The sequence below is a fragment of the Thamnophis sirtalis genome, unplaced genomic scaffold (genome assembly GCF_051295495.1).
Source record: "Thamnophis sirtalis isolate CommonGarterSnake01/CBP01778 unplaced genomic scaffold, rThaSir2_p1.2 scaffold_1, whole genome shotgun sequence".
In the NCBI taxonomy this organism is placed as follows: Eukaryota; Metazoa; Chordata; class Lepidosauria; order Squamata; family Natricidae; genus Thamnophis; species Thamnophis sirtalis.
Window position 1 is genome coordinate 113,364,517 of NW_028261381.1, and position 13,808 is coordinate 113,378,324.

General features: G+C 41.1%; 1 protein-coding gene across 3 annotated transcripts in view; it reads right to left on the bottom strand.

The window, feature by feature from the left end:
- The window catches only part of TYRO3 (TYRO3 protein tyrosine kinase), a 77,922-nt gene that overhangs the window by 13,220 nt on the left and 50,894 nt on the right, over positions 1-13,808 (bottom strand). For all 3 annotated transcript variants that reach the window (XM_087722330.1, XM_087722345.1, XM_087722337.1), the window contains 6 exons: positions 11,490-11,619; positions 10,409-10,506; positions 8,754-8,849; positions 6,568-6,648; positions 5,761-5,853; positions 2,441-2,562 (listed from right to left, as the gene is read on the bottom strand). In XM_087722330.1, the coding sequence (XP_087578456.1) occupies positions 2,441-2,562; positions 5,761-5,853; positions 6,568-6,648; positions 8,754-8,849; positions 10,409-10,506; positions 11,490-11,619 (620 nt within the window). The remainder of the gene's footprint in view (positions 1-2,440; positions 2,563-5,760; positions 5,854-6,567; positions 6,649-8,753; positions 8,850-10,408; positions 10,507-11,489; positions 11,620-13,808) is intronic.

The window sequence follows — 13,808 nt, forward strand, 5'->3', positions numbered from 1 at the left end:
GATAAACAACATCTACATGCCATTCAAAATAGATAATCAAAAAGCAAAAAAAAGAAAAAGAAAAAGACCAAAAATTTCTTCAGTAGCAACCAACACACAGATATGCAGAGATTAACACCAAGATTTAACACTAGATCAACAACCAAACTATAAACAACACCCCAATCAAGGACCTACCAACTCAGATCACCCAAAATATGCCTACCATCACCGAAAGGGCAAGGCACTTGTATATAAACTGAAAGCAAACCCCACTTTCTTCTAGCATTGATGAAGTTCCTAAACTAAGTAATGAAACATCTGCAAGAAAACAATGAAGCTCAGAGAGTCCCATGACTCCTAAACTCAGCCCTGAGCTGCAAATATTTTCTTCCACAGCACACATACAAAAATTAGCAAAGAACACTTTCACTGCTATTGGCAACAAAATAGTAATACCACTTAGACTTCTTTACCGCTTCACAGTGTTTTACAGCCCTCTGTAAGCAGTTTACAGAATCAGCATTTTGTCCCCAACAATCTGGGTTCTCGTTTTCCCAACCTCGGAAGGATGGATGGCAACCTTGAGCCGGTCAGAATCGAACTCCTGGAGCGAGCAGTGACTTAGCCTGCAATACTGCATTCTAACCAGCTCACCTTGATTTTGACCCCTGAAATGCACATTTAGCATTTCTGAATCTGAAATTTAATGGCAGATAGCACAGGAGGTTCTAAAAATAGCTGCAACTCTCCACATGTTTTATATGGTTAAAGGTGTTAACCATTTTCATTGTATATAATTAACAGCCCACATAAGATTTGGATTACTACAATTTGCTTTACAAGTGGTTGTTCCTGATGACTATCCAGAAACTTCAATTGGTTCAGAATACATCCACTCAAAAACTGGATTTCTCCCAAGTTACAATTCTACTTTGAGAGCTGCAGTGTTTCTCTGTTTGGTTCCAGGTGGAATTCAAGATGCTAGATGATATTTTTAAATCCTACATAATTCAGCACTTGATTATCTAAAATAGCACTTTCTTCCAATTGCCCAGTATGATGTGGTAAAGGTAAAGGTTCCCCTCACATATATGCGCTACTTGTTCCCGACTGTAGGGGGTGGTGCTCATATCCATTTCAAAGCCAAAGAGCCAGCGCTGTCCGAAGATGCCTCCGTGGTCATGTGGCCGGCATGACTAAATGCCGAAGCCACACGGAACGCTGTTACCTTCTCACCATAGGTGGTTCCTATTTTTCTACTTGCATTTTTTCATGCTTTCGAGCTGCTAGGTTGGCAGAAGCTAGGACAAGTAACAGGAGCTCACTCCGTTATGTGGCGCTAGGGATTCGAACTGCTGAACTGCCGATCTTTGTAATCGACAAGCTCAGCATCTTAGCCACTGAGCCACCTACTAAATTCACTAAATTTCTTCTCTCAAGGATGATCATCTTGAGGGGAGTTATGAGGTAGGCTTTCTTAAATGCAACCCCTTTTCCCTATTGGATCAGCTTCCCCCTTAAACTCTTACAAGCTTCAGGAAAGCCATTAAAACCTGGATGTTTAAGAAAACTGAGAGTAGAACTGACATAAGCTGCAAGTCCCTTTTGCTTATTTGTGTTTTGATGTTTGTTCCTTAGATGCTGAAACCTTTTATAATTTTAGCTGTAATTGCCAATAGTTATTTTATCGTTTGTTTTTAATTTTAATTTTTAACCAACTTACTGGAAGAGGAGGAAGTAAGCCATTCAGAATCTTTTTGGACTTGTAGCAGCAAATACAGTAAGCAGCCCTGCAAGGAACCAACCAACTAAACCAGTGGTAGTCAAACTGGTCCCTACCGCCCACTAGTGGGCGTTCCAGCTTTCATGGTGGGCGGTAGGGGTTTGCTGTAACTCTGCTTTATAAATTTTATAAAGTAAAGTTACTTCCCTACTTTATCAACAGGGGTGGGTTTCTCGCCCCGTTCCAACCGGTTCGGTTGGAACGAGGCTGGCGGCGTCCTCGCACACGCGCGTGGCACACGCATGCGTACTAGCGTCTGTGCGATGCTCCAGCTGCTCCTGGAGGATCGCGCAGGCGCTGTATGCGTCCTGCGCATGCGTGGAAGCGCAGAATTCGGCAAAACCAGGTAAGGAGCGGGCGCGCGGGGGCATGTGGGTGCGGGGGGGGGGCTTCACCGTTCCTGGAAGTTACTTACTTCCGGGTTCGGCGACCAACCGGATCGCAGGGACTGCCGCGAACCGGTTGAAACCCACCCCTGTTTATCAATCACCATGACTGTGGAACCGATGGGCGGTTAGAAAATTTTACTACTAACAGAGATACAAAAGTGGGCGGTAGGTATAAAAAGGTTGACTACCCCTGAACTAAACAAATCAATACATGAGAATAATTTACAACAGTGTAAGCGATAGAAGATCAATTAATCTCCATGTTGCCTTAAGAGAAAAAACTTACAAAGGGGTTTTCTCCAATCCTGGACATTAGTAGAAAAGAGTGAAGGTCTCCATGCTTCATGAAGGGCAGGACAACCATTGGGATTGGAAGGCGACCTTTAGGCCGATTACGCAAACTGACCCCTGATTTGAGAAAACAGAAATGTGAATTTGCAAGAACCACAATACCTGTAATAAATGACCATAAATACTTAGCATAGCTCCCGCTGCACAAACTGCTGAAAGCAACACTACATTCTGAAAAGGCAGCACTTCTAAACTCTTAGTTTAGTTAAATGCAATCCATGCATTCATCCCATCTACTCTTATTTGCTTCACAAGGCTATATTTAAGCGGTACAGGTAATCCTCAACTTACGACCCCAGTTGAGCCCAGCATTTATGTTGCTAAGTGAGACATCTGTTAAGTGAGTTTTGCCCCATTTTATGATCTTTCTTGCCACAGCTGTCAAGGGAAATCACTGCAGTTGGTAAATTAGTAACCAGGTTGTTAAGTGAATCTGGCTTCCCCATTGACTTTGCTTGTGAGAAGTCGCAAAAGGGGATCATATGACTTTGGGACCCAGCAAAGGTCATAAATATGAACCAGTTGCTAAGCATCTGAATTTTGATCACATGATCATGGGGATAACGCAAAGGTCATAACTATGAAAAAAGGGTCATAAGTCACATTTCCCCCTGCCATTGTAACTTTGAACAATCACTGAATGAACTATTGTAAGTTGAGGACTTCCGGCATCAAAAAAACCTAGGTATTCTTCAAATAACCTGACTTTTTATTTGGATCAAGTAGCGGTCAAAAATATCTCATGATAACGCCAAATTGGGGATATTTTCTTATTAGTACTCAGAAACATTCCATCTAATGCAGGGGTGTCAAACTCAAGGCCCAGGGGCTGGATCTGGCCCGTGGAGTGCTTAGATCTGACCCGAAGGACCACCCTGGAAACAGTCCATTTTCGCTGGCAGAACTCTCGGGCCACTACAGGCACCCCTGATGTGAGTGACATATAGCTGGCCACACACCCCCACCTCCCAAGGTCAAACACAATATTGATGTTGCCCTCAATGAAATTGAGTTTGACACCCCTGATCTAAGGCAACAGGATGGTTTCAGACTGGTAGTTATACTTATCAGCCATGGCAACTACTTGCTTCATTTTTGAGAACCAATATATATTAGAGAAAATGAGGACTATCAAATAACAATAGTCTTCAGAAGAATTATTTGAAATGTAACAATACAGTATATATATGCACTGAGAACAACTACACTCCAAATATATTGGTGACTACCGTTCCTTCTAATTTTCTGTGGAAAGGCTCTGTTAAATGTTTCGTTTGGGTTTATTCTTGGTGACCATTGTTGCTTTTAAAATTCTTTGCTTATATTGTTTCTTTATTGTTTCAACAGATTGCCAGCCACCCAGGGTTGGATTTGTAAGATGGGCAGCCATATTGATAGATTTAGTAAATTAATAAATTTCCTTCTACAAATAAGCACAGCACAAAAAATCATGGGCTTCCCCCTAACCTCCCTGGATGAAATCGCCAAGTCCCACTGCCTCAGCAGAGTGAGGAAAATCCTCAGGGATGGTTCACACCCTGGACAGCATTTCTTTACTCTCCTACCATTGGGCAGGGGATATATACAGGGCGGGGCATAACCTTTTCCTAGGGGGTCACAGCAAGATCGACAGCAGTTTACAACTTCCGCGACACCTCATTTTAAAGCCCATAAAAAACTGAATTGAATGAGCTATTAAATGTTAAATTTGCTTTAAGAATGGCTGGAAAATTCGATTCGGAAGAACAAAGGATCATTGACAGAATAAAATGCATTGCCTTTCGAGAGGCTCGCGATGCTGGAGCGACGTTTATCAATCGAAAATGGATTGCAAACAAATTGAAACGTCATCCGGATTGGGTTACTGATAATTGGAACAAAACAGCCCAAGAATGTTTCACAAAATTTGGAGAAGGGCGTCCTCTGCAACTGTCCCAAGAAAGCAAAGCCATCATTGCAACTGGCAGTCGCAAACAACAAAAAGGAAACCGAAAAGTGGCCCAAGAAATCCTTCAAATTCGTGGAAAACGAGTTGATCAAAGGACAATCGGCCGATATCGAGAACGAGAAGGTTTGAAGCCATTCCACGTCATTTGCAAACCATTGAAAACTCAAACACACGTTCAAGATCGGCTTTGGTTGTGCGATTGGTTGTCTGAATGGACCGAGGAAGATTTTCTTCATTTGGCGCCATCTGACGAATTCTTCGTTTATGCCATTCGAAAACCGAATTTCCAGAACGATCGAATTTGGGCTAAAGACGTCGACGACATCGCCAAACATGAACGATATCGACAAATCATTCGCAATCCGACTTGCATCGGGATTTTCGTCATTTTCATAGCCAAGAAACTGCATTGGGTTTTGAAGGATAAAGGGGAATCCTGGGATGGCAGTTATTTCCGTGAGAAAATTTTATTGGAGAATGTCATTCCATTTCTCAGTGATCCAGACAATGTCTTGGTGGTTGGTGAGGCTGTCTTTCTTCATGACAAAGCTCCTTGCATGCGTGCAAATGCGACTCAGCAATTGTTAAAGGAAAACAATGTCGAATTTTGGGGCAATGACGTCTGGCCGGGAAATTCGCCAGATCTCAATCCGGCAGAGAACATTGGGGCCATAATTAAGGATGAAGTGGAAGCTCTGAAGATTCAGGAGCAAGGTCAAAATCGATATTCGGTTGAAACTTTGAGAATGAATTTGGAAACTGTGTTGAAAAATCTGGAAAATCGAACGGAACTGTTTGAAGATTTGTTGTGTTCTTATCCACCTCGTTTGAATGCTGTTCGAAGGGCTAATGGTGGTCATACTGACTATTAAATCGTGTCAATAAACTCAGTTTTTGATGGGCTTTCGAATGGTGTATGAATTATTTGTGTTGTTATTACAAGTGTTGCTGTGACCCCCTAGGAAAAGGTTATGCCCCGCCCTGTAGAAGCATAGCCAGCCAAATGAATAGGCAGAAAAATAACTTTTATTCATAGGCTGTCAAACCTTTTACTGCAACATAACACCACAATCAAGCTAATGTGATAGACTTGCAGTGCCAGAGTAACATGCAACATGTATATAATATTCTTCTTACGTATTGATTTATTGAGATGTATTCTGTGTCCTTGGGTGGGCTACACCAAGGGAGGCTCATTCAATTTCATTGTACACATGTTGTGCAATTGACAATAAATATTTGATTTGATTTGATAAATATATAGTTTGGGACCCTCTAGGGCAAATATTAAATGTGACAATGCTCACCTATTAATTTAGTAATGTGTGGATGATCAAACTCCTTCATGCAAGCAGCTTCTTTCAGGAATTCCTCTATGTCGTTGGAAGTGAAAATGTCAGCTAAAAGAAAAGGAAGTACTATTGAGATTTCTTTTAAACTCATTAGTGGCAAATTCAAAAAAAGAGCAGAATGTACAAAGAGCAGTTGGAAGTCTATAGGAAAAGCAGTAAAAACAGGTGCTATGAATAACACTTCAAGACGGGCACAGTGCAATCTGCTTAATCCATAGAACTGGCCATTAAATATGTCAAATAGATTTACAAATAGATTGGATATGAACAGTGTTACTAGTCATATTTTAATTTACCAATCCTAATGTGCAGATTGTGAATCACATTTGTCAAACATTTAAGTTATGGGAAAAATGGAATATAAATTAAACTATAGAATGCAGCATCATTATGCTACCGAGTCGGGCATATGGGAATTAAAAACCAACATAACTAGAGGATGTCTGAAGGGTCTTGGTTTTGATGCTATACTTTTGTTGTGCTTATATCTCTACATTTATGCTTATATTGAAGTTTTTAATTGTGGTCACTGTCCAGAATTGCACTGATGAGAACGGTTGCCATATACATGAAATAAACAAATTGCACATTCAAGGAATTTATGTCAATTATAGGCAATAGAAGAAAAGGGAAAATGGGAAGACAGATAAAGCACAGCCAACTATATGTAGTTTGGTGACTATATAGTCACAAACTCAGAAAATGGAAGGTTTATGGTACAAAATGGCATGGAGACAGTTCAAATAGTTTAGATTTACTCACCTTTTAGCATTTTCACTGCAACTTTCTGGAGAGAGCCATCAGGCATTTTCAACTGACCCTCCCTTACGGAGCCAAATTCCCCTAATAAATTACAAAAAAGAAGTAAAGTAAAGGAGTATGATAATTTAAAAAGTTCACTACAGTTAAATTGGGGAAACAAAACAACCACTTCATAATCACATGGCACAACCTAGGAGGATCAAGACAGCTGTATTTAAAAGGCAAAAACACTGTTTTGAAGACAACAAAGTCCACATTTTGGACAGAGAGGACAGCTGATTTGAAAGAGGGACCAAAGAAGCCATCTATGTAAAAATTGAACAGCCCTCTCTCATCAGAGGGGGTGGGATACAGCATCATCTGTCTCCAGTCTAGAACATAGTCATAGTCAGATTCCACACCCATTTGCACTACTCAGATGACCCTGACGACATAGATAAACTTCAAGGTGGCCTCAATGACTCTCTAAAAGAACACAAATGATTAGCTGTCTGCAAGTATAAATCCTTCCATTTCCCACTATCCAATCAAAGCTGAAGAAGCTTCTTGGATGAAAAATGAAACGTCTTTAAAGAAAAACCAGAAAGTGCTGTTGCCTCTTGAAAAAGCACCTTTGGGGCAACCATGACCTGGATGACTGAGAACCTTCATCGACACTTCAGTTAAAGTTTTAGGATTAAGAGTAGAAAGCCTTGGTTAAAAGTTATTAAAATGTAAACTACTAAATTACTGTATATACTCAAGTATAAGCCTAGTTTTTCAGCCCACTTTTTGAGCTGAAAAAAGCTGCCTCGGCTTATACTCGAGTCAGTGAAAAATTTGCCAGAAATGGAGGAGAAAAAGGGGCGGGGCCATGCCGCTGGGTGACGCTCGTGAATGGCCCAGCGCCCCTGAGTTTCCCCTCCCTCTGTGTCAGTTTGCCGCACAGCGTGCACCGCACCATCCCCCCTCCTCACGTTCTAATGTAATGCAGGGCTATCTTACGATTCCCCTTCCTCCCCCTCCTGCCGCTCTGCAACGCTCTGTCCCACCTCCTCCTTGTTATGGCAAGCAGCCACATAGCGATGTCCCACCTCCTCTGGTACAGTGATCCAATGATAGGACTGTGCCGTGTGTCATAGGAGGCGGGACATCATCATCACAGCGGGACATCAGCATCATGAGGTGAGTGAAGTATTTCATTGAATACACCGGTATTGTGTGATAATAATTTGTTATGCAGAGCAAATTTTTACAATGGCTACTGTATATTTAATGGGCACAGGCAGGCTGTATATGTTATTCAATGGGCAATGGCATTATTGGTATCTATTTTTATTTTTGAAATTTATCGGTAGCTGCTGCATTTCCCACCCTAGGCTTATACTTGAGTCAATAACTTTTCCAGTTTTTTGTGGTAAAATTAGGTGCCTCGGCTTATATTCGGGTCGGCCTATACTCGAGTATATACAGTAGAGTTTCTTCCAGTCAGATATGTTCTTCCATGGGAATATTCTCTGAGAAGGAATATAAAAACCACCATATTTGCGTTGAAAGTCTACAGATTTTTTTTCTTCCCAAGGAATACAGAAAAACAGGAATTGGTTGAAACGTAAGGTAATAAACTTATGCTGGAATCAATAGGACATAAAATTGTTTAACTGCATTGTATATCTGGAGGTTTGACAGGGTGCTAGTAACAAGCTACAGCAATAATCTTCCTAAATCTCTCTTGATCCTCCAAAAATATTTCTGCTGCCATAACCCTTGTAGTTTCCACTTCCCTATTAGCTTTCCTTCTATTCATTTCCTGCAGCTTTCACACATTTTATAAATGCATTCTCCAGTTCCACTTTTACACTATTGTTCTTTGTTTTTTCTAACGTTCATGTTCTTTGATACGGTGCGTTTCTTATGCTCTCAAAAATGCTTCGAATAATCGCAATGTACAGGCAGACCTGCTTTTTTAGCCCAAGACAATTCAATCTATCAGCCTCGGTTCTCTTCTAAAAGCACCGATGGAATGATGAGTATTCCCCATCTAAAGTTCCAGTTCCTAGTTACATTCGGTTGTAACTATTGCACTTTAGGTCACTGCCATTTAGTGTGGCTAAATCCTTAGAAATGAGATATTTGCAAACGACAATATAAGGACTGAGCTTAAACAAAGTAAGTGCATTTTCCGTAGGCTTTGAGGGACTACTCACCCTTGCCTAGCATTCTTCCCAGAGTAAACTGTTGCTCCTGAATTAGGACATCTTTCAGTTTGGTCTTCAATTCATCACTGATTCCTATACTGTCCACTGAATAAACAGAAGAAAACAAGGGCAACTTAACCAGGAGAAAATCTAGCATTAATCATGGTCTAGATAAGTGATGGCGAAACTTTTCGGTACCGAGTGCTGAAAAGAAAGCGCTTCGTTTGTGTGTGGGCGCTTCGCATGCACCCACGCGCTCGCCTGGGCCACGAAGAGGAAGAGGAGCTGCCCAGGGGACATATGCCTGCTGGAAAATGAACTTTTGTTTTCCGGCGCATGCATGCATGGCAGCCAGCAAGTATTCTGGCTTCTGGTGCGCATATGCACATGCCAATCAGCTGGTCAGCGCACATGCTCACAGCGGAAAATGGAAGACCAGTTCTTCTGTTTTCCGGTTCTGCCACATGGGCGATGGCCTGCTGATCACCGCTTGCGTCTATGCACCAGAAACACAGAAGAGGAACGGGCAATGCTGCATGTGCCAGGCGACATGGCTCCATGTGCCACTTCGGGCACACATGCCATAGGTTCACCACCACGGGTCTAGATTGATATACTTTTGATCCAAGGAACAGTTAATGTTGCATAGTTTAGAATAATCTTTCCTCACCATGGGCATTGAGATACGTTAAATTACAAGCTCTCATTATATTTGGCTAGCACAACCTTCGATACCATGAGTGGAAAACATGGGAATTAAGGTTAGATGCACTGAAAGGCAGCAGTTTGAAGAACACTAAGTAAGGGTGCATGAAAAATGAACTAAATAAATTCACTCTTACTCCCTAGGAAGTGATTCCCTTCTTATAAAAGATGTAAAGCAACAAAGATGCAATAACATTGCTTTTTTCAGTGCTAAAACATTTCAGTGTTTCAAATTATTTGCACTACTTCCCTTGAATGATAGGAAATATGAGTTTAAAATCCAGCCATTCCCATCATGGTCATCTCCACTTAATAACTGGCAATTCTGGGAGTTAAAGTCTGGAGAATACAAGTGGGAACAGATTGCTTTAAACAGTGTCTGTGAATCAACCTCAAAGATTGCAATTTATGCTTCAATCTGAAGATGGCAAGTTCTATCTTTTATGCTATAATCAAGTTCCAAACAGCAGCACAATAGTTGAACTCTGATTTGAAATATAGTACAAAAGTGTATCACTGCTTCAAACTTCAGTTGGATCACCGTCTCCAGTTTATGTGAGAACATAGACTCTATGGTCAGCTGGATTTTATACCCAATAAGATATTCATTTTACTCATAAATAATTTGAATCAGGATTCAGGTAAAAGGAAGCAGAATGAAAACAGATCCTTGATGACATGGTAATCCAGTTTTGTTGTGTGCCCCCCCCAACCTACAAAAGTCAAAGGAACATGGATAGGGGTACCAATTTTGCATAAGGCATGATCTTATGTAGTCTTTCAATTTGGCAAATGAATAGAATATTACATGTATCATCATCGTCATCATCATCATCATCATCATCATCATCATCATCATCATCATCATCACAGTGCTTTAGGAAATGGTTTGATGAGAATTTCCATTAAGAGAATGGAAATACACTTGCTGAAGAAAGAGTCACATATATTTTACTTACATGTTACTTCAATAAGCTCTGGGACTTCTCGGTTGAATGATCGCACTGCTCTGAAATGGACTATAGGATCACCTCCGACCACACTGCCAAAGGCTTGACTAAACAGGGGGGAAAGCAATGAACATCTCATAAAATGTGCAAAGTAGAGTACCAGAAAACCTAAGTTATGTACTTACTACAGACAGCAGCTAAGAACCTGTTTATCTTGGCAACTATTTTCTTTTTTCTGAGGCCGTGCAAAATATCAGAAGACCCAGGAAAATTCTTTCAGACTTCCAAAGGGTCTCTGGAAAATGGTTACATTTACAATACAGTATTGTAAGGGAGGGAAAATAGCATTCCTCTAAGGCTTAATCTACTGCTGCTTCTTCATTATTACCTATGCCACTCTCTTCTTACGGTTCCTTCTTTCCCTACTATCTTATTGGCAAAAGTGTAATATAGTCAGTGGCACAGGGAAATCTGGAAGCCAATTCTACAGGTTGTTATATGAAGGCAGTGGTGGGTGGCTGCTGGTTCAGACCAGTTCGGGCGAACCGGTAGTTGCGACCAGCGGCTGGGCCCGCCCACCCACCCACCCGCCCTGGTGCTATCATGTCCTATATATAATCGCCGGGTTTTCGATGCCGTGCGCATGCTCATATTTTCAGTTCCAGGACAACTGGTTTATGGAATGGAAAGACTGATTAGGTCATCAGTTTTTCCATTCCAGAAAGCAGATATTTTAAGATTTCAATTCTCAATCAGGAGAACAAAGACTATCATATTTTCCATACCAACATCAGTCTGTGTGTGTGAGTGTGTCTGTGTGTGTCTGTGTGTGTGTGTGTGTGAGAGAGAGAGAGAGAGAGAGAGGGAGGGAGGGAGGGAGGGAGGGAGGGAGGGAATATGAAAAAGACTATGAAAGGGTATATAAAACATAAAGTGAAAATGAAATGTTTGACATGGTTAAACGCTATGCCAGCTAAGGAATTCCTGCTGACATATCAGGCGGCAACATTTTGAGGATCTCAGAACAAAGGGATACTGAAATTACAATGGGAATGATGAACAGCAAAAAAAGGAAAAAAAAGACTTTTACCCAAACCGCGTTTCTTTTCTTCTTTTCCGTAGAAGAATTAGGGCTAAGGCAACTGCTGTAACCAGCGCGGTCAGAATTCCTAAAACCACAGGAACCCAGGATGTTCCATAAAGAGGCTGCCTTTGCCCCCCTGTTTGGAAAATATAATCCTTGTGAGAAAGCGAAATGTTTAGCCTATAAGTATTTTTATCCATGAAAGAGGTCCACTCCTAGAAGGAGGTTCGCTAGTCATATTCTAAATAATGCTAAAATGATGCAGCAACACAGCCAAAGCTGATGTTCTCCGCGGTTCGAAGTGGTACATCTCCATTTGGTCAGTTTCTGGACCTGCCATCCTTAGAAGAGAGGGTTAAACATGCTGGGCCTTTGGTGTCATCAATCTTACTAATGTTGTTCTTAGGCAAAGGCTGATTGTTCAAAGATGCAGCTGGAACATGATGCAAAATTTATCTCGGAGATGTTTGCAAGTTGTACTATATCTAACACAATCATATTACACCACCCAGTGTGGTTTTTACAGTAGTTCCTCTGAAGTGTTGAATGTCACTTTTATGTATCAAAAAATCTGTTTTCCTTTGGTTTGAGAAAATAAACCCATGCTGGAAACCTTGCGGGAAACTTCCAGGAAGAAATGAAAAATCAGCTGTTTCCATTTGGAACAATTCCCCACTCCTCCATTTTATGCCCATACTCTATAATACTTATATTACAGGTAGTCCTCGACTTACAACAATTCATTTAGTGACGGTTCAAATTTATGTTACTGAAAAAAGGGGCTTATGAACGTTTTTCAGGCTTAGAACCATTGCATGTATCCCCATGGTCATGTGATCAAAACTCAAATGCTTGGCATCTGACTCATGTTTATGATGATTGCAGTGTCCCGGAGTCAAGTGATCACCTTTTTTTAAAAAAAAAGTTTTATTGTTTTAATTAAACAAAAACACACAAAAAAAGAATCATCCTTCATTACATCTTGTAGAAAGCATGTCGATTGGTTACAAATACATTTTGTGCGTTTCTTCCACAATCATTACATATACTTCATTCAAATTGAATTGTACATTTTGAATCAAAAAAATCTATGTATTTTACTATCACTGTACCACAAGTGATCACCTTTTGTGACCTTCAGACTAGCAAAGTCAATGGGAAGGCAGATTCACTTTAACAACCATATTACTAACTTAAGAATGGCAGTGATTCACTTAACAGCCACAGCAAGCAAAATTGTAAAATGGGGCGAAACTCATATAACAAATGCCTCACTTAGCAACAGAAATTTTAGGCTCAATTGTGCTCGAAAGTCGAGGACTACCTGTACAATGCATAATTACATTTAAGATAATGTATCATAATATAACATACAATAACGTTTATATAGTATTTGCAATGCATAATTACATTTAAGATAATGTTATCATAATATAACATAAGATAATGTTTATATAGCATTTGCAATGCTATAATTACACATTGCTGTACTTCAAAAGATAAGCAATTAACGATGGCTCCCTATAATTCTTTTATAACTAAGAGCAAAAACTGTTACATACCCTGATCTGGGAATCTTTATAACTCATTCGGGGGGGGGAGGGGAGGGGATATCTCAAATGCAGAAAATACTATTTCTATTAATCTAGGCCTGTGATGGCGAACCTTTGGCGGGAGTGCCAGAGGTGGCACGCAGAGTCCTCTCTGTGGGCACATGTGCCATTGCCAGCTGCTCTATTAGTTTCCAATGTGGCCAGTTGGTCTTCGCAAGTGCTGGAAAACAACCTGAAAATGACATGAAAAAGGCCCAAAACCCAGGCCATTTTTGGGCCTCAAAACAGCCTGCAAAACTGCCTGAAAAATGGCCAACAACGGCCAAAAAACAGGCAAGTGCACCAGCCAGCTGGTCTTTCGGTCTTTGGGTTGCTGGCACTCCGGCGCGTGCATTGCACACATGCACACACATTCCGATTTTGGCACTTGGTGCCGAAAAGGTTTGCCATCACTGATCTAGGCCAAGGGTGTCAAACTCACGTTGTCATGGCGGCATCACGTGATATATCAGGGCTTTCCCCCCCTTCTGTAAACCGGGCGTGGGCATAGCAATAGCAATAGCAATAGCAGTTAGACTTATATACCGTTTCATAGGGCTTTCAGCCCTCTCTAAACAGTTTACAGAGTCAGCATATCGCCCCCACAATCTGGGTCTTCATTTTACCCACCTCGGAAGGATGGAAGGCTGAGTCAACCTTGAGCCGGTGAGATTTGAACCGCTGAACTGCAGATAGAAGTCAGCTGAAGTGGCCTGCAGTACTGCATTCTAAC